This window comes from Diadema setosum, chromosome 5 (assembly GCF_964275005.1).
Source record: "Diadema setosum chromosome 5, eeDiaSeto1, whole genome shotgun sequence".
Lineage (NCBI taxonomy): Eukaryota > Metazoa > Echinodermata > Echinoidea > Diadematoida > Diadematidae > Diadema > Diadema setosum.
In genome coordinates, this window is record NC_092689.1 from 19,869,107 (window position 1) to 19,891,299 (window position 22,193).

General features: G+C 37.7%; 1 protein-coding gene across 1 annotated transcript in view; it reads left to right on the top strand.

The window, feature by feature from the left end:
• The first annotated feature begins 17,919 nt into the window (after positions 1–17,919).
• Positions 17,920–22,193, top strand: part of LOC140228623 (cryptochrome-1-like) — a 31,243-nt gene continuing 26,969 nt past the window's right edge. Inside the window, exon 1 of the mRNA XM_072308869.1 lies at positions 17,920–18,803. Within this exon, the coding sequence (XP_072164970.1) occupies positions 18,619–18,803 (185 nt within the window). The 5' untranslated portion in view covers positions 17,920–18,618. The remainder of the gene's footprint in view (positions 18,804–22,193) is intronic.

The window sequence follows — 22,193 nt, forward strand, 5'->3', positions numbered from 1 at the left end:
AGTGTGTACTCACGGCAAAAATGTTGCGCAATGTGATGTAGAATGTATACCTGTGTATATAGTAACCTTACGCTTCGTTATATCAAAGCTAGATCATTGATTTTGCAGTGTTGCTTTACATACTAATCTATATCAAAATGCCTTGCATTGCCAATCGAAGACTTGACCTGGGCTATTTGCTAACTTTTCCATGTATATAAACACAAACAAACACACACACACACACACACACAAACACAAACAATTAGGGGATGCTCTTAAGTGCAGATTTTGGACATCTTTCCCCGCTTGGTCACTTCGACGCCCCCTCGCTGGTCATACCTCCCCCAATCATGAGCATAAACCGACACCCTTGACATACCAGTGGCGGATCCAGGGGGGCGCCCCCCCCCCCTCCCCCTCTTAATTTCCAAAGCGGAAAAATATAGCTACAAACGGCAGTTTTTGGACTGTAAAATGTCAAAATTTTCAAGCTCGCTCGCTGTCATTTAATCGTTATGCAATTCTCCTGATGTTGCTTCCAGTAATTTGTCGTTTCACACCGTCATTCCATAATCCATGTAAGGAAAACTTAGGCCTACAATGTTGCTCAATGACTGCGCTGTGGAATGTATCACATTCCGTTGTTATAGACTGACAGCGCACGCACACACACATATCCACGCACGCACCCCTCAAAATTACTTTCCATGAGGTGCCCCCCCCCCCAATGTCTTGACCCACGGTACGCCACTGCCCCCACCCCCATTGTAACTGTCATAAAACACGATAACAACACCACGTCACGTGGAGTTTGATGATTCCTCACATAAAAAGTACCGGACGGTATCTACATGAAGTAAAACCACTGCAACTAAAGCGATACTACAACATACGATGGAAAATTATGTTTCATTATACACTTTGGGGACGTGATGATTTAGTAGCAATTTTCACTTTATCAAAAAGACATTATTTTTCTCTGTCCCGATAGTGGGAAAAACTTCGCATTGAATTATCATATATACTTTCTTACTTAAAATTATCATTCTAAGTTGTTTGCTGTTTGTTGATTAAAGAAAGAAAGAAGAGAGAGAAAATGGGGCCCTATACAAATAATCTGCCTCCGCAACATGCAGCACTAAACATTATACATTTTATAGAGGTATAAACAAGAATATTAAATATACCATGTCTCCACGAGGGAGCTCATAATTTGAGCTCACACTGTCTCCACAAAGGAGTTCATTATGTCTCCACGAGGGAGCTCATAATGATATTGATGAAAAACTCATATTCTTCAAGCAAACTCAAATAACTACATAATACACGCGCGCGTGTACCGCACACTAACTCACCCACGTGCACACACTCAAACACATACACACATACACCTCCAACCACGCACACACATACTAATATCAGAAGTAAGCCCAAAGTAATATACAGTATTTAATGTATTTAATGCAGCTGATGAGCTGATGACATTCATGACAAAACTGTTTGTAGATGTCACTATTGTGAAAGGGATTGTATTTGTAAAAATATTGTTTTCTGAATACTATACAAATATTACTTATATTACCTTTCATGATTATCTATGCTTTCAGTTCATAATCATGTCAATGCATGTAACAAGGACTTTGTCCCCTCTCTTTCCGCCAGCTCGGAACTGGCTGCAAACAATGGTATGCAAAGAGCTTTTCACCCCAGAAAACATCTCTTTGATGGCATGCAATGTAAGTTTTCGGGTATAATGGTAACATAAACAGCGCCAGCATGTGGTGGAAACAGCTTATGAAACACAAGTCCTGTGCGTCAATACTGGCGTGTGGGCGATTGGCTGGAGGCTTTGAAGTTGGTAGTCCACATACGACAGCATTGAGGAAGAGTTTAAATGCAAAAAAAAAAATAAATAAATAAATAAATAAATAAAATAAGATAAAATAAAATAGATTATATAATAATATATATATATATCATATAAGATTTCAGTAACTTGAAATTTCAGAATGAATTTTAGATGACGTGTTCCTCCTCTACCTCTTCCACCTCCTCCTCCTCAGAGGTACTGTCTACCATTGGGAGCAGTGATTCTAGTTATCACATGAACTGATGCACATGATTGTGTATGGGTCAATAATTGTCACAAAACATCCTACCCCATAATAATTGCGAAATAGAGCCTCACATTAAAGCGAAATTACTATTTTCTCAATAAACCATAACAACTGTAGACGGTTTATTCTAGAAACATTCTTATTCTTCTCCTATGTCATATTGTGTAACGTTGGGTGCTGTTTGTTGTTACTTACTAAAACGAACCCACTGATCGGTGTTAGGCCTACATGTATAGATAACAAACATGACAAACGCCCGTTTTTCCAAGTGTAAGCGAATGTGTGACCATAGTCAACATGAAAATTTGGATGTTTACATGAAAACTAAAGGATAAGTTCACCGAAATATCGGTCATGTGGAATGAGTGAATGCAGCGAAGTTAGTAGAACACGTCAGTGAGAAATTGGGGAAAGTCGGGCATTCAGTTTAAACGATTTTTTTTAACATTTTCTTCGCAGCAATCGCTGTATGAGAAAACTACTACAGTTTGTAATGTCACGCATGTATTTTTTTTTTCTGACCTAACTCTCATACTTAGTATTCTTATCCCATGATTAGAATATTCTGGCTGATGGTCATAATTTGTCATGCTTTTATGATGAGCTCAAGCAGGTGTATTATAGCAAGAAAAAAAAATACACCTTACTGGACAAACTCACTCCTTTCTCTTATTTTGGTGGAATTTATCTTGATTTATCACGCGTTATGAGATATATTTGACTATACTTGCAGGTTGCACTGCGGCATGAGTTCAAAAGAGCATCTCTTCCCCCAATTTCTTTGATCGAAATATTTCCCACTTTTATAATGACGGCAAGGTTGAGGCATTTTGTTGAATACATTCAAAACGTCTGTTAGATTAAGCAGCTTTTTATATCGAAAGAAGCATACGTTACTCTGACTATTAAAAAAAAAAAAATCTTCTTTCATCGGTGGGAGAACAGTGAAAATTATAAGGATCTGAATTAAAGAGTTCGGTGCGTTATAATCTATATTGATCCTTGGACAAGCTGTTTTGCCCACAATGATTCTCTTGATCAAGGTGTATTAACCCTTTGTGTGTCACGTTCATTTAGAATCCATTTATGTTTGTGTGTAAACACATTTGACTCTTTGACACAGAAAGGGCTAATGGATACTTGTCGATGGCAGTGCTGCATGGGGTATAACAGGGCTCCCTGGAAGAGCAGTGCGTTAACACTGAAGAGGCTATTTCAAAACCATGATGTTCGTTATTCCGAAGGTTTGTTAATCCGGAAATAAAATAGGGTTTGTTATCCTGAGGGCTCGTTATTCCGAAACACACAAATTCCCTATATACCGAGAGGTTCATGACTGTATCCGAAAATGAAAAGTGGTGCGTTAAGCTGAACATTATATTTTTGTGGCGTTATTCTGAAGATTCGTTATGACGATGGTTTGTTAATCCGAAAATGAAATAAAGTTCGTTATTCCGAAGGTTCGTTAATCCAAAAATGAAATATGGTTTTGTAGATTGTAACCAAGACCATCAGGTAATGGAAGCGGTCTACATAGTTATATACCATGCAGGGAGGTTATACGCACAATACATTCCTGCATCAAGTCGAGATATGGCATTATATTACATGGGTTAGTCAAATACCGGTTAGTGATTGGCTAAACACAGTCACGTGATGGAGGTACATTCATTAACATGTTTGCCCATGGGCGAACATTCTTGTAATGTTCTCCCATGGGAAAACATTTTTCACGTAACTAATGACAGAAGGCCTAGGAACGCGCGCGCACAGTGCATTTGGCTCCGCGCGAGCGAGGGATCGAGTGCGTTGTGCTGGTATGATGGTGGTTCGGATGTTGACGTTAACGTACAATGTACTTGACGTATTTGACTTATAACAGAATGATGATGACTTTTGTTGTCGGGAACATGTACCAAACGTTCCACCCTCAGGGTTTGAAATGCTATTTCGGGAGGCTATAAGTCCCTCGACTTCGTCTCGGGACTTATAACCTCCCTCAATAGCATTTCAAACCCTTCGGGTGGAACATACGGTATGTTCCCTCCCCCGCCAGTCCATCTGTAATAATAATGATAATAATAATAATAATAATAATAATAATAATAATAATAATAATAATAATAATAATAATAATAATAATAATAATAATAATAATAATAATAATGGGGCATGTGAATTCAGTGGCGGATCCAGGCGAAGGGCGCACATCGCGCGCGCCCATTTATTTTTCTGTTAAAACAAAAGAAATAAAAAGAAAAAATGGAGGAGAGCGCTTACGCCCCTCTTTAATTTTGTAAAGGCACCCCCCCCCCCCCCCCGTTTACAAAATTACTGGATCCGCAGCTGGCCTTCTGGAAACGCCTATCGTGTCGGGATGTGCACCATCAGGTAGGCCTAGATGTTCGTCTGGAGCCCAACAGATGAGGCTGTAAGGAAACTGGAGGACTGTGCATTCATAGCAGCCGAAAGGTCATCTTTCAAGATAAATATCAGGGTGCACGGCATCAGGTTTTGCTACCTTAACTTCAAAGTCTTGTTATAGCTGATGATGTTCGGGAAGCTCTTCAGATTTTTATCACCTAAGAGGTGGTGTAGATGTGACTTGTCTGTCTAGCATTGTCTCGAGCGGCATTGTATTTTGTTAGTGCAGTATATGATTGACCATCTCATACCGGGTTTATTGATAACTTCTTGATTTCCTTCTTCTGGTCTGATGATTGGTAAAGTGCGAATTACAGAGAGTAAAGGGTGTATCTGCTGCTTCTGCATATCATAAAAATGCCTGCATATTATAAAAATGCCGCCATATCAGATTCGGATTCGGGGCATGTTTCTGGTGATCACCTTCCTCAAAAAGTCATTTCAGCTTGATGCACAGGATCGAGAACGGAGTTGAGATCATGAGAAAAACATATACTTGATTTGTGTGTGTGTGTGTGTGTGTGTGTGTGTGTGTGTGTATGTGTGTGTCATTTGATAATGAATAATAGCGTCATCGGATTTGCCATATATATTATGTAGCGAAGTTCCTTTTTACTTTTACCCTGGTTTAGATTACACAAGTCCAGTTAAGGTCTGCATGGAAAGAAATAAAGTCCAACCGTCAAAAGTTTACCAAAATCGGATAAAAATGAGGAAAGTCATAAAAAAGTGGAAAGTTTTGCTAATTTCCACGAAACAGTTCTTGAAATATGAAATTACAATGAGTGAGGTAATAATGTCATTTGGCCTCACAACTTGCCATTATAACAGCTTGTGCACAAAATCTTGATATTTCTATCTTTCTTCTCAAACGCAATTTTGCCCCAGTTTCATATCAAAATATATCTGACTGATCATTATTACTTTGAAGTTATTCAGCCAAGAGTAAAATTGTTTTACTGAATTTTTATCATCTTTGTACACGATCACTGGAAAATTGTTACTGGTTATGACGTCATTAGCTCACACATTTGCATACTCAATTATCAACTGTTTGAGAACTGTTTTGCAAAAATTAGCAAAACTTCAAAATTTCATAGATTCCCGATTTTTATCCCATATTTGATCAAATTTTCGCTCTTGTCCTCGTAAATTTTTTCCCTTTCTTTTCAGAATAACGTTGAGATTTTCATTTGAGGAATGTCAACAACTTTATATGCTATCAATTTCTGTCACACAGAGTTCCAAACAAGACTTATTAGAAAATGATTATATCTTGTATTTTGATCATTTCCAGGAGAAACTTATATTCAAAAACTATGTCACATACACCTATGAAGTTCCAAACATTCCTCAAAATACTAGACCCGACTCTTTAATTGGGAATTCAGGGCCATGTTAGTTCAAAGTTATAGGAGAAAGGAAATGGTAACATTTCACAACCAAACCTTGCCAGTGTCTCTCATTTTCAAGTATAGCTGTTACTACCAGGACTGAAGTTTCGCTAGGACCTCTATCACGTGTATGGATGTCACATTCATTGAGTTTTTCTTTGAGAACAATGCACTGCATGCAAACTCATGGTATGTGAAAAGAAAATAGATGTGGAAATTTATTTCCATTCATAATCTTAAATCATTCATTTTCGTAGATCATACAGAACCCGAGTCAGTTGCAAGTGCTGCTCTGTTATTGAAGTATCTACGTAACGAAACGTAAGGCGCTATCCCTTTGTGTGTGTGTGCACTCGTGTGTGTTTGTTTCGGTTGGGAGAGGAAGAGCTAATTTTTTCAGTTGTATAATGTACTTTTTTGTGTATGATATATTTTCTTACAAGTGGAGTATGAATATTTTCATGTTTACAATATTCAAGTGGAATATGGTTTGATATGATAGTGAACTAAGATATAATGCAAAAAGTATCGTTTCGTTAGTATTGTTTACATTGGTTTAAATGGTTTGCCTCCTTTTGATTTATCATCATTTTAACTGTGCATATCATTCATTACAGGGTGCAATTAATTATTCTATAATGAGTCTTTACCTGAATCCTCGTACTTGATCATTTCAAATTAAGCCCTGAAAATCATAATTATGGCACAAGAAATTGTAGAAATTCCTACTTACCTCTAATTTGTACATCCTCCTACAAAAAGTCTATATATAACTTTTTCAAGGCCTTCGAGTCTTCAATCCTTTACACACTGATGTCAAATACAATAAGACTGTAAATAGTTTTATGAAAGTTTTCAAGCACGATAGGGGTGGGTGTGTCATTTATATCTGCTTGTATACATTAATACATTTGTGTAGGTTTTTGTGTGCATGTATGTGTGTGTTCCTGTGTATGCCAAATTGAAAAAACAAAACAAAAACAAACAAACACTGTACGTATTTACTTTCCTGGGATTCGTTTTAAATTATACCCATTGCCGTCTCATTAACCACTTCACTTGATAACTCTGTTATTTGTTTGTGTAATAATACAGTCATTTGTAATGTTATATTTGTTTATCATATATTGTTGTCACATTGTATGCATGTTTTATTCAGTGAAAATAAATGAATGGGCGAATGAATGAATCATTGTCGATGTCTAAGATGTTAATTTTGTTTTAACTGTATTTTTTAACTTTTATTTTACCTTGTACTCAGATCGGAAGGTTCATGTAGGCCTATATAGGCCTATGACTTGAATGAAATCAATGAAAATCACAGAAAAAAGTGTGATGTCTGCGTCTGCGTAGATGTTTCTGTATGTTTTTGTTTGTAAGATTGTGTATACATAGGTTTAATACTTGTTCATGCTATGGGACTCCCATTGTGCATGAGAAACATTATAGTACTGCACTGTTGTACATACTACATGCTTTCGTGTGTTTGTGATGTCTGCAAGTATGTTTCTACGTTGCTTTTTATAATTTGCATACGATCTCCTTTAGTGCAACACAGTTGTACCTATACTTGATCATATAGCGTATGGTAAAAATAGACCGAGGAATGATGTGCTCAACGATGTGGTCAACGAAGTTGGCCTGTATGTATGTGTGTGTGTGTGTGTGTGTGTGGGGGGGGGGTAATATGGGAAACCCAATTCAATTTACTCACAGCAGAATTCATTACATGACCGATTGAAATGCAAAAAGAAAATAATCTGAAATTGACTTCATATAATCACAGTGTCATGAAAATTGGGATTTTTTACGTGATTAAAATTTCAAGTACCCATACCTCCTTCAGAGAGAGAGAGGGAGAGAGAGAGAGAATGAATCAGAAAAATGTTACCCCCTCCAGTTTCTGACAGTTTGGACCTTATAGAGGACAAACGTGAAAAACAAAAACAAATCAATTTTAGCGCAAGATTCTATGTGAGCTGTTTTCTCATACTAGTACACTGTGTGGATAGAACTTGGAAGATGAAATCAAAGACAGCTTTGTCCCCTAGAGTAGTAATTGCGATACGTTTATGACATTCAGTATTATATACGAGATCTTCCGGACACCGTTATGGAGGACACAAGTACAAATAATAATAATATTAGTAGTAGTAATAATAATAATAATAGTTATTATTATTATTATTATTATTATTATTATTATTATTATTATTATTATTATTATTATTATTATTATTATTATTATTATTATTATTATTATTATTATTATTATTATCATTATTATCAACATAATCATTATTTTTCATTTATTCATTTGGCCGTACAATTGCAATATAATATACATACAAAGGTACGTGTATAAAATGTGTAAGGGAGTGACACATGATCGGCCAGGGCTCACAAAATATAGTAAACTTTTTTTACTATTACCAGGAGGCATGTGAGTCCCAACATGTCACTCCTTATCACATAACAAAGACGTTCATGATATCAAATCTGATTAATCGTTAACATCTCAATAAAACAAAAAGTAAGAAATCATCGCTCATCAATCATGTCACTTATTAGAACGGACAAATACGGACAAAAGGTCTAGGACCTGCATGATCATAGACTATGTCATAATTTGCATATACGGGGGCCCCATTTCGGGTAGTCAAGTCTATAAACATACACCCTGCGTATAACGTGTGAAACACCGTACATTATCCATCGCTCGATCCAGGGTCACGTAGGGCGTGTGTGAGTGTGGGGCTGAGATCTATCCTGTTTCACTAGCAGTTTTCTTTTTATGTCAAGAGCAATCCCAGTTGTTCAAAAAAAGAAAGAAAGAAAGTATAGACAATTCAAGTCAACCCTAACAATGTGGGGTAGCCTATCTAGATACCTTTCTGTGTATGCTATGCGAGGTTTTCTACTCTATTCACGAGTATAGCCAGGTGCCCGCACCTCGTCAGGGGCCCGAATACCGTCACCCCGCTTAAAATCGTTTTGAGCGCACTGAACAAAAATGTATGCCCGGGACTGTGTTCTGTACGCTTGAAACTTAGCAGGACTACCACAACCAAGCAAACTGTGGTGAAAACCGAACAGTTTTTCGCGAAAATCTGAAATTTTAATAGGGCTATAGGAATACGTGTTATATGTCACCCGCACGCATCTTTTACGTGTATGTCTATGCGAACATCACTGTCACCCGCACACGTCTTTTACGTGCTAAGTCTATGGGAGAGCGGGTGACGAGTTGCGGGCCCCTTCCTTAGCGCGCAACTTTTTCTCATCGTTCGCGTTCGACGGCGATAGCTGCAAATTTTCAATATCGATCAGTGAACTTGTGATTCCATTGGAATTTTCAGCATTTTTCCTGTATGTGAGTTGGATTTCAAAGAATTTCAGTGGCGAAATGTGATTCAATTATGGGCAAACATTAACTATGACGAGGTGCGGGTCACCCAAGTATACTAATACAGTACCTTACGATTTCCCCATACACGTTACAAAACGCGAGTCGCGGCAACAGGCATAATAATGAATATGCATTAAGCCGCGTCCGTAAATAGGCAAATGCAAATTAGGTAAGGTAGCCGTCAAGCGAAAGGCAACAAAGACTGCCGCACTACGCCCAATTCTTGCTGTTACTGCTATATTTACTAGAATTTCTTCCAGATAGTTTAGGTGCGTATAAGCAAATCTTTTTGTTGGCCCCATCTCTCCTTTCCACTGTAAAGAAAAATGTGCGGAGATTCGGTCACTCGCATTCCTGTTGACGTTAATGTCCACCTTCTGGATCCAGAACACACGAATTTCACTAAATCTCAAACATGCAAAGAAGCAAGAACATTATTCAATTTAGCACGAAAGAAGAAAACATACGGCTTTCCTTAACACCAACACTTGCCTCTTTGACGCTCTCTTTAGGCTGGTTTGTCACTTTGTAATATCATAAACTGGTCAAATTTGACATGTTTTATGACTTAACCACCATTTACGGTCATTTGACTAATCCCCTCTGATACCTCTGTCGTGGATCTGATGTAGTGTGGAAAGTATCTGAAAGGAATATGACATCAGATATTACGAGCCATTCCCTGGTTCCCATTCAATATATCCAAACATGCTCTTTCCGCAACCTGGGGGTTCATAGGCACCTGCACATCGTCTTTCCGGTTTTCCGTCATGCCACGTGTAACATGAATGAGGTCCGAAAACAAAGACTAATACGTTGCCCTTGGGACGTCCCGATGCCCCCGCATGCGATAAATTGGGTCAAGGGACACACTGTATACCCGTACTCAGTAAGTCATTGAATTTAAGTAATGTTTCAATTTATGCATATACACAGACTTATAAGTGGTTTCTCAATGTATTGTCCAGCGCGAATCTTTGAACCGCGATGACTTTCATGTTTGTTTGGGTTGTTTTTTTTTTTCACTTGATGCCATTATTGCACATGGACATACAAATTGAAAAAGTGAGACCTCCATGTCATGCGTATGCTGACGCATAATGGTTGTCGTATGTGGTGGTGAAGTCCTATCCTATTATAACAGCGCAATTATTAATGCTCGACGTAAATGGGGACTATGAAATGCAGCAGGACTTATGTGCACCACCATCATTTTATTTGAATGGCACTGCAGAAAAAAAAAAACCCCACCCGACTCTAGAGATCAACGGACTCTGCGAGTTTGTGTGTGTGTGTGTGGGGGGGGGGGGTGAGATGGAGGTAATATTCTGATCATGGGACAAGAACATCAAATGTTAGGCAAACTGAGACTTTGACCTTATGGTCTGACGAGTAAAGTCTCGCCTCCGGTTCACATATCGAGGACAATATTTGCTTCGTTCTGTTTACGTTCATTGCAACGCGTCTCGCAGCTATTTTTAGCACGTTATTGTATTCATATTTTTGTTTGAGACATGGGAACAGATAGATTTACAATGCCTTGTGTTTATGTGCTCTCTTATCATTGTTTTCGCGGGACTGGGGGAGCTGATATGGGTGGGCTGATGAACTGAGAGGATGTTTGTATTTGATTTGTTGGTTGATTGATTGATTTTCTGTATAGCCGAGAAATAATACATGTTTCATAATTTGAGTTGTGCATGGTATAACAAGTGCCTGTTTGAAACAGTCAGATTGAATGAACAACAATAGGGAGTGTTGTTCCCATTTCGCAATGTATGGGTCTGTGAGTCATGTAAAATAATGTCACTTTGTGAAGTCGATTTGTCAGAGCATATCATATTATTGCCTCATCTCTGGACGGGAACGGCTGCTCTGCATAAAAATAACATGCATGTGACTTTATCTCTCGGCAGCATATTACCAGTACAATTTCTTCCAGCTTATACTGCAGGACAAGCATCGTCCTCGGCTTATGTAGGTCTCATGCCATGCAAACAACACGTGATTACTATAAAATCTGCAAACCTCATTTTAACGACCTTTGTTGTCGCTCTCTCCCACTACTTATCATCAACATAGCATTCAGGGACTTCACCAACGGAGCTATTGGCTCACCACTTTGCTAGGCTTGCTAGGAAGGTGAAAATTTTACTGTGGCGTCCTTATAAAATTCGTGAGTCCTGATCTGACTTCTCGCCAGGTTGCATTCTTTTGTGTGTGTTTGTGTGTAGGCCTATGTGTGTTTGTTTTATCAAGGAATAAAAACACAATAAAATCTTCACAGACAGATATGAACTGATAGCCTTTTATGATCAGTGGGGAAGAAAGGAAAAGAAAAAGGCAGAGTACATGTAAGTACATGTACCCATGACAGATACAATATAGAGCCCCCATGGTAATGAAAAGTATCTAATGATTAACTTATTCGGTACATGTACGAACAGTTTTGTAAGCTATACAAAAATGTATTGAAGTAATGTCCCGTGAGTAAGTGAAGGGACTGCACTATACAAGTTCGCTTTTTAGCAGCCCCTCAATTTTCACTTCCCCCAAGTCTTTAATGAAACAAGATGTATTACATGTTACAAGATATGTTATCATTTGACGTTTGTATTACCTATGTATATTGATTGGAAATGAAAATAAAACATGAATGAAATGAAATGAAAAGGTGATTCCCAAGATCCCTTCCGACCCCATGCAAAATAAATAGAAGGGGAAGGATCGACAGAGGTTCAGCACTCTTGTTTGGTGGTAATATGGCGCCACTGTGATACCAGGGAGGTGGGAAGGTGATATACCAGCTCAATACGCATGGAGCTAGACTGAGCTCCATCCACGGTATTATACGTTTAATGTATACTTTGACTCCTTGTGGCGCAAAAACAAACAAGAAGTCTATAGTGTTAAAAAATATCGTATTTCAAAACTCCATGATCAGACAGCTTGCCTGGGGCTTGCCACATCTGTATAATGGCTAAGTGTGGTATTAATATCACAGTGCTTTCAGACTGATACGCAAATTACATGGTTATATGAACAGCAGCTGCAGGTGAATTCTATATATAGTAAAATGAAATGATTCGCTGCTAATACGTCCATGGGATGTAATAAATTAAAAGACTTGAATGTGTACGTAAGATGCAAGACAATAAGCTATTTTGACCTGAACACTATTATTGTAAATGATTTACAGCTTATACCGGCATATCATACTTAACAATGAGATAAGGTGATGATATTGCCATTGCCTCGCAAGCCCCATTGTTTTGTTCACACACAAAAAAAAAATATTACCAAAAATGTTAATATGCATGGTTATAACAATATTAATGATGATGAAAATGATAATAACAATCATTTTTTATTATCATTGTGTCGTTATCGTCATCATTATCAGTATCATTACAATTATCATCATCACATATATTTTTATTATCATTGTTGTTGTTATCATTATCATTAATATTTTCATTTTCATTGTTATCATTATTTATTATCATCACTGATTTTCATTATCGTTTGTTAATAATTCGACAAAATATGACCCCATGATTGATCCGCTGAAGCACTAAAGCACAATTTTATACCGATGATTTTCTCCTGTTTTTGAAGTCCAAAGAGGAATATTAAAGACGTGTATGGTGCAAGGGATATGGCAGTCTCGTGAGCCCATGTCATTATACAGTACACTTCTTTTATTTGATCCACTGTGACTGTTATATTGATATGTCTATTGTGTAAAGACAGTAATCAAATTAAATGACATAAATTTCTTATCGTTTCATAACTTTATGACATCTTCATAACACTCTTTTGTTGGTTACAATGTATCACTATTGAAGTCTATTCAAATACGCATCTCATTTTGGAGGGAATGTATAGTTTTGGTTGAGATGGGGATTCAGATTTAACTCTTTGCTAGATAATATCATTAGAAAGCCTTTAGGCCTATATGAAATATCAAAGAGCACACGATTTTAAGAGAATTTAAAAGTTTATTTGATGAAAATTGGTTTTGAAGTTGCTGAGATATCCACAAACAAACAAAAGGTGGGACACAAACAACACTTTCATTAAAAACCGAATCCCCATCTCAACCCAAACTATACCATCCCGTTAAACAACATCGAGATATGAAATAACCTATCCTTGAAATTTTCCGTTGCTTGGTATAGTGTCTTCAAACATGAGATGATGAACCATTTAGTGGAAAATAAACAATGATAAAGGGAAATACAAGCCCCAAATCACTGAAACAAATGAAAGCGAAATTCCCTTCGTTCGAGCGTGCACGTAGCCACGTACTCTTGAAAACCTCATGAATAATTCAGTGTACAGAATAGGGATTCACACAGGGACACATGCACGCACACGCTCAAACGCAAAGTTGCGGACACACACCATCACACAAGCACAAGCACACGATACACACAAAACGCACGACGAACTTCATGGAGCATAATATTCTTCTTAGCACAATGCTATGCAACAGCTGAGTTTTGACTGGAAACCACACCGTCAAAACAACCGCAAACCGTTATCACTGCTAGTGTTGTGTGGCAATCGACAATGTGTTGAGCAAGGAGGTTTGAGCATAATAATTAGGAGCGGAAGAGGGAATGGAGGAAAAGAGTAATGGGGAAAAAAGAGATGCGGAGAAAGTTATAACATTAAAAAGTTTTACTAGCTTCTATTACATTGCTCAACATGTATTACAAACCTTGCATACAGATTTGGTATGCGAGGTAGCTTGGGTGAGGATATACCCCATTACGTCTGTATGGTATACGTAAGAAATCATATCACACAGAAATCATTCCAATGTTATAACAATCAACTCCAAAATAACTTACAGTGAAGGATAAATTTTATCCATTTAATCTGAGATTTTCGACAATGAATAAAACAGCGAGGCACTATACTAGTATACAATCATTTAAAGGGTGTGTACAGTTCTAGTCGAGGTGAGGATTTAGCTTTTAACGTTTTGCGAGATATTTAGAAACCACAGAGATGCCAAAGAGCATGCGATTCTAAGGGGTATCAAAAGTTTATTCGATGAAAATCGGTTTCGAAATGGCTGAGATATTCAAAAAACAATGTGAAACAAAGAGATCCTAATAAAGTTGTGGCATGTCGCCTTTTATTATTATCACTTTTTTGGATATCTCAGACATTTGAAAACCAATCTTCGTCAAATGAACGTTGAATCCTTCTTAAAATTACGTGCTCTTTCATATTTCACAAGAGGTTTCTCATTATCTCACTTAAGAATGTTCAAAACATGAATCGCCACCTTAACCAGTACTGTACAGTCCCTTTAACTCTCTCTTGCGATTCTTCTCACTACCAGGATTTTGACTTCAAATTTGTCATCAAAGATAAGAGTGGTTACACGTGAAGTCTGTAGTCTCTCATTGCTTTGTCCAGCAGTTGGTAAAGAGAAATGGATGCTATACCCCGGAGCTCCATGGTGTGACACACAATACACAGTGATTTCTAGAGCTTTGGTTCGTAAATATTTTCTATTCCATTTCATTTATTTCATTTAAAAAAAATGCAATTGCAAATCAAATACATTTAAATACACATAATTACATAAAATCAATACAACATTGTAATTATACTGCGGATGCATGTGAACTGAAATACATTAGATATGACTTTCCAACAAATACAGAATAAAAATTTATAGAAAATAATAATGAACGGCTGAAAAGCTGAGTTTGTAGTTTGCAGTCTCCTCTTAAACAATAACTAAAATGACTAATTACTGCACTAACAAGACTATGATAGGCAACTTGCCTTAAAACTTCCGTCTTCTCCATCTCGCCCCTTCCTTCCTCCACCCCCCCCCATCTCTCTCTTTCTCTGTTGTTGTTGTTGTTGTTTTTTTTTTGGAGCATTTTATAGGTGTGATAAAAATCAATGATGACAAAGAATGCTACAGGAGCATTGACTTTTTTGAAGCTTTCGGCATTCATGTCTTCATCAACTGTCCGTAAAATAGATGGATTGATAAAGAAATAACATAAAACGGTGGTGGTGTTTAGGATGAACCTAACCTTGAGGATCCGTTGTGGTCTTGGCCTAATGATCGTCTAACACCAATATGACTAGGCACATTTGGTGTACCGTCAACTTGGTCTAAGGTGCTGGCACTGTCAACTTGGTCTTATGACCATTTTAGTCTCATCATCATTTCGTTCAATGCCCACTTAGCTAATCAAAGTTCGTCCACTGATTAAATGATCTAATGTCCACCTTGTCTATAATGTAATTTTCCCCATTTCGTCTAATGTTTTTGGTCTATATTATAGTGTCAGTTCGTATGATTCTCACTTAGTCTATTTTTCAATTAGGTTACATATGAACAGTTCGTCTAATTGCTGTTTGGTCTACCATCTCTAATGGCCATTTTGTCTGTATTTCACAATGTCTAATATTCATTTGGTCTATTTATATTTCGTCTAATTCCGATAGGTCTAATTTTCATTTGGTCTTCAAGCCAATTCATCTAATTGTCATTTTGTCCGAACACTGTTTCGACTAATTACCACATCGCATGGTAATACGGTGCAGATTCGTGCAGATTGCAAGTCCAGATATAGACAATATAGATTTAACTTTTTTGTCTTAAAATCAACGTGCCTATAATCTACTAGTATCATATTAAACATGTAAATATATGTTTTTAACATAAAACATAAACTATGTATGCGCGTTCGGCGAGAGTATTGTGCGGCGGCACCATTGCAGGATGGTATAAGTCGGTCTTACATAAACCTATGAAACTTGTAGCTTTATTTTGTATTGCAGCGATAACGATTTTCATTATACTGCTGCTGTATATATCACGAACAATGAATATCTTAAATGTTGTGCCATGCATCATCGTTTTAGAATCACTAACTTTTTGGCTTTTTTTTTTCTCGCGGATGAGAAAAAGAATGCAATGATAGATAAATTATAATCCCTGGGTGTACGACAATTTTCTCCATAACGATCATTCTGAGTCTCCATTTGGTAATTTCGTTTGTTAACACTACATTACAACTTGTCAACACTACATTACAATATCAATACCAGGTTAGCCGTTAGATTAGACCAAGTTAACATTACACGAGACCCATCGTGCATTAGATTAATTGGCCAGTATAGACTATTCTTGTACATTATAGACTATGAGTGGCCATAGATCATTTGGTCAGTAGCCCAACTAGTAACTAAATTAAACGAAGCTTTGCAGAGTGATTATAGACTAAGCGATGAATAATGTGAATAATCAAAGTGGGTGGAGCCCAAGTGCGTTATTGGCGAAATGGTAATCAGACAATATGGGTGGTAGACCAATGGGGATTTATAGACGAATTGACTATTAGACAAACAGGTGATTAGACGGACTGGTAGATAGCCTAAGTGGCGATAAACCAATTGAATGTTATAGACAAAATGTGGGCATAATATAACTACGTCAAGTGTCATTACACCTAATGGCTATAACAAGACAAACTGGTTGCAGACGAAACAGAATCAGACCATAAGTACGATAAGACCATGCAAATGAGGCATGGGAATTCGGCAAAGTGGGATTAGACATTAATGGTAGCTCCATGATTAGACCATGGAGCTATCAAGTACGATAGTATTTCCATTATTAGACGAATTGGCAGTTTCCAGATCGGGACGGTATTTCAATAATTCTAATCTGCGACAACAGTTGTGAACATGGTCAAGGCTCCTGTTTGAATATTCCTTCGAAATGGAGGAGACAGACGGTGGACCCGTTCCTTGCTCCTAAGCATTTTGATTTCTTCTCGGTGGATGCATAAAATGAGGCTGCCGATTCCGATCCCCAAATCCTCATTTGTGGAAATCGCACACTATGGGAAGTTTGCTGGTTCATATTAATTTTCCTTCGCGAGTGGAGACCCTATGGTCACGCCTATGGACCTACCGAGAGGAATCATTCATACCCCTTCCATCGATTTTCTTTTTCCAGACGCTTCATAAAAAGCACACATTATTTATCTTTGCTCTCTAGCCTAAACTCTTCTCCTTCCCACCCCCTGCTAAACACGTAATACACACAGCACAGTGTAACAATCTGTACCTTTCTAGAAAATTGAATCTCAGACGTTATTCTGACGGAAGCGTGGGAGCATAAACCATTATGATCATTACTTTAAACAATCATGATTTACTTCTGCTATCATATCACTGACTTTTGGTCGCCTCCCACCTCCCCGTCGTTCATACCTTATAGAGTACACCTTTTCGTCACAAAATATTTTCCACTACTCGATGCTGTTCGTCCTCTTTGACGCCACCATACCATGTAAAATGCAACGTGACTTCATTAGTATGCAATTTTTGCGGACCAATGGCAAGCATGCCCTTTTCAGTTTTTCTGGGTCACGTTGCTTTTCATGCTGGCACCGCGGTTGGTCGCCAGCAGCCTGATATGTGCTTTGCTTTGACGATCGACATTGCGCAGACTGGACATGTAATGCATGATCACCGTATGGAATCGTTCTCATAACATACAACGCTGCATGCAATATTGTAATGCGACATTACCAACGCCGTTTACGAAGAGGAACTCTGTACGCCATACCAGTGCATATTCTATCGCACATCGCTCGTCATTTTCCACAAATTGTCAGATCTGTTTGTGAATCTTCGTAATCTCTTTGCGGTTAATTCACCGAGGGAGAAACGACATGACAGCTGGAGTTTGGTGACAGAAGCATATTGTTCTTGTGGTCGAAGGAACCAGTGATTTTCCAGGCTGTCGTCTGGTTTCTACATAGTGTGATGTCGACATCGGTGGAATCTCTTCGTTACATCTTCATGATGCTGTGCATCGAGAATTTCGACAAAATTCGTGCCGGTTGATCGGTTGTTCTCGTGAGCACATAGTTTTATTAACAGATTAGGAGAGAGATTCACTACTGATATTGACTTCTGTAGACTAGGGTCTACAAGCTTTAGACTTTGTAGTCTAAAACCCAACCCATCACCTCCAGTTGTCTGAACTGAGAGACGTTTCCAGAGAGATCTAGCGACTACATGCTCTGTGGAGCCCAAGGTCACGTTGACCCAATATTTTCTGAATCAGTCTAGCTCTTGTTGCCACTGGAAAGACACAAAACTAATAAACCTAGAACTTATAATTGTGACATTTTGTCTTCATTCTGCTATTCTACTACAAAAGGGGACTTGATTCTAGATTCCTTGGGATCTAGATTAACCTTTCGTTATCGCCAGTAAAGTACGCCTTGCAATGCCAAAGCGTAAGCGGTCTTCGGAAAAGCGTGGTTGCCTCGTTCACTGGTTTCGCAAAGGTCTTCGATTACATGATAATCCAGCTCTGAAGGAAGGCATTAAAGGCGCAAATGGATTCAGATGTATCTACATTCTTGATCCCTGGTTTGCTGGCTCATGTAGCAAAGGGGTCAATAGATGGAGGTGAGAACACAGTAAAACAGTAAGACCTTATTTATGATCTTGAACATTTTAGAAACGATACCATTTCTGTGCCAGTGATTCAAATGTGCCCAAATTGTAAACACACATACAGTAAATTACAGGTGTACTTTCACCTCATGTACAGATGGACAAGAAGTGAATGTAGCGGACAGAGCAGAGGGTTAAAGAAAGGAACATTGAGAGGGACAGTTGATATGTAGATGTCTATAGCATGGCATCATGTGTAGGCTACAATTATGTGTCCACACTTGCTGCTGGTCATTTTATGCTGCGTTTTCATTTCAGAGATGAAGCGGTAGGGCATACAATGTATCAATAAACTCATGTGTCAGATGGAGTCATTTATACAGGATCAGAGAAGAATGACTGGTCAAAATGTCAGTGATAGTCATTGAGAGTGATAGGACATGATGTTGATTATCATGGGAATTTGCTTTATTCACATCTATTTGCTGCCTTGTATTAAATTATGTTGTAATTGCAGATATACACTACTTTGCCGATCAACTTGGAAAAAAAATAGCAGTGTAGACAGATTATTGGTGGAATAGATGTCTGTCGATTCAGATACAACAATGCAGTGAAAATTAAAGTGCTAATTAATGGAAAGTGCTGCATGTTTAAGCGGTCATGATGGAAAGTGGACTTTTCCATGTACAGGTACATATTGTAGGGCCTATACGTACAATTGTACAATTGAAAAATACTGCAGACCAACTTGGTGTACATCTGTGCTGCCTGTTTGCTGTCACTTCTGTGTTGCAAGTTTAAAAGTCCTTGTGCCATTCTTTCAAACTAGATACTTGTATTTCTAAAAGGATTATTAAATATTAAAGTATGTCTTTAAAGAGTACAATACATACTATTGTAGGGTCACATTCTTGTGACCCGGATGTCATTTTCCTGTGATGTACTTGCCCTACTCAAGCAACTTAGTGTACAATGATACTATTTTCTTCAAGACCCAAGATGATGCTGAGGGACAAATAAAGTCTGTATACTTATAAAAAATACGTATTAAACATCAAGGTAAATCAAGGTATAATTTGCTGTATACTCTTACATACTACATAGATTACAAGTATGCCCTTATCAGATAATATCAGTCAAGAAAACGAAAGAGAAATTTTTAATTTGGCAAGACTTCCTTCTGTAGATCAGCAAGGTTGAAGCATGACAGTAGCTGATGTTTGAATTAGTTTTGAACCTTGATTTCTACAAATAAGATTTTGTTTGGTGCAAAGACTGGAGTACTGATCAGTGGATGCTGTATTTTTATAATACAAAAGAAGCAAAATATAACAAAGTAAACATCAGTACTGTATGTGATTCTGTATATTTCACTATACATGTATCTCAGCCCCATATTCAAGCTAACAAATTACTGACAATGTAAAAAAGTCCTTTGTGGTTGATATTAATGCAAAATGATTATTTTTAGGGTTTTCTTGTTTTTAGTTTTGGGAAAACAGGTTTTCCTTCCAAGCAGATTTCCACCCATAAAAGACAAGTTAAAAACAAGGAAAAATACTGTAGAGCCCTGCAATAATGATCATTTCTCTATTTTGCTGAAGTTTTCACTGGTCTGTCACAGTTGCATTGCCTTTGATTATCTAGAATAATTGATATTGTTCCAGCATTTTGTATTACAGTAGAAAACAAAATGTCTGTGTTTGGCTGCATTCCAATGTGCCACCATGAAGTATAATTGGTTTCATCATTTGTAGTCTTATGTAGACTAGAGGCTATTAGAAAGCTTATTAAATTTCCTATTATAAATGACCTTGCTAGTATTTTTAAAACTGTATATGGATACTGTGACACAAGCATGACACATTACAGAACTTTGTATAGTGGAAAGGAAAGGGGTTATTTTGTATTGGCATTGGATTAGATGGAGTAATGCTGGCATGAAAGGGAGGTAGGGAAGGTGGAAAGAATAATGCAGATCTGCATACAAGTTGTGGTGGTCTGTTTCATATACTGTCTACTGGTCCTCCCTGATCTCCTGAACACTATTTCCAGTCTGTCTTCATTTTCTTTTACGTACCTGGTACCCACACATCATAAAAATCTGAAGTCACTATTGTTGCTCAGAAATGAATGATTTCTGGTGTAGTTTTTTTTTTTTTTTTTTTTTCCTTTGGTCCTCGGTGTCTAGTGCTAAGATTAGCTGACACAGATGTCATTTAGAGTATGATCATCACATTGATAATTGAATTGTTATCAAGCAATCCCACTGATTTGTTCCCAAAATAGACTAACATGATTCGTCTGCTGCTCTGCAGAACTTCTTTTAATTATGTTAACGTGCAGTTCTGTCCATGGTGATGAGGTATTAGCCTTCATTCTGCATAACAGGAATTTGTAGGGGATAAAGAGCAGGGCAGACATGGCTGAACCCCTGTCACTGTGATCTGCCAGAAACGTACATATTGTACAACAATAATACAATAGTGTACTCGGCTAAAAGTAGTGGCACGAAAAAGTAAAGCCATTAATCAGCAAAATAATTGTACATACTTGGGTCCACATACTTTTTCATTGTTTTCAAGAAGTGACTTGATGGGGAAAAAAAGAACACTTTAAAAATCACTCTTATTTTCTATACATATTTTAATGCAAATTTCTCAAAAGCATGGAAAAAAAGAAGAAGAAAGGACAGAGCCATGAAGAAGTATAGTAACTAAATGCCATCCAGAGTCTTGAAGAAGTCTAGTAACTAAATGCCTTCAGAGCCTGGGGCTGGTGCAAGAAGCGAGGAACAACACCTTGTCACTGTGTAGTTCTAAGCATGAAGCCATCTTCATTACTATTACTAACAGTGAATCTTCCACCATTTTGCACTACATGCAATGTTACATATCAAGGCTGACATCCAACCATATGCACCTCCATCACATTATTATCATTGATTTATTTTTATACATTGATTTATTACTGCCGGCCTGAGGTACATGTACACTAAGAGTACACCCATTGTTTCCTAACATATGTTTTTCAGTGTAAATGGCGATGTAATGTATAGCATGGTTTATGGAAAAGTGCAGGGGTGAGATAGATCACCCATTTTGTGTCTTCAAGCTGTGAGCTAGAGCATCTATCACCCTTTTTATTTCTCTGCTGAAAGCGTCAGTGTGTAAGTAGATTCTGAATTGCACACGTGGTTCTCCCTCAGCTTGATGTCCACAGAGGGACATTTAGCTGATAGTCTTCCTGCAGGCCGATGAGTGCATGAAGTGAATTACAGTTGGACCATGGAGCTACTAATACATAGCTCCATGGTTGGACTGAGAGTTACCATTTCTGAACAGCGTACGTGGTATTCCAAATGGTATCTGTGTGCGTTTGATCATGACAGCATGGCAT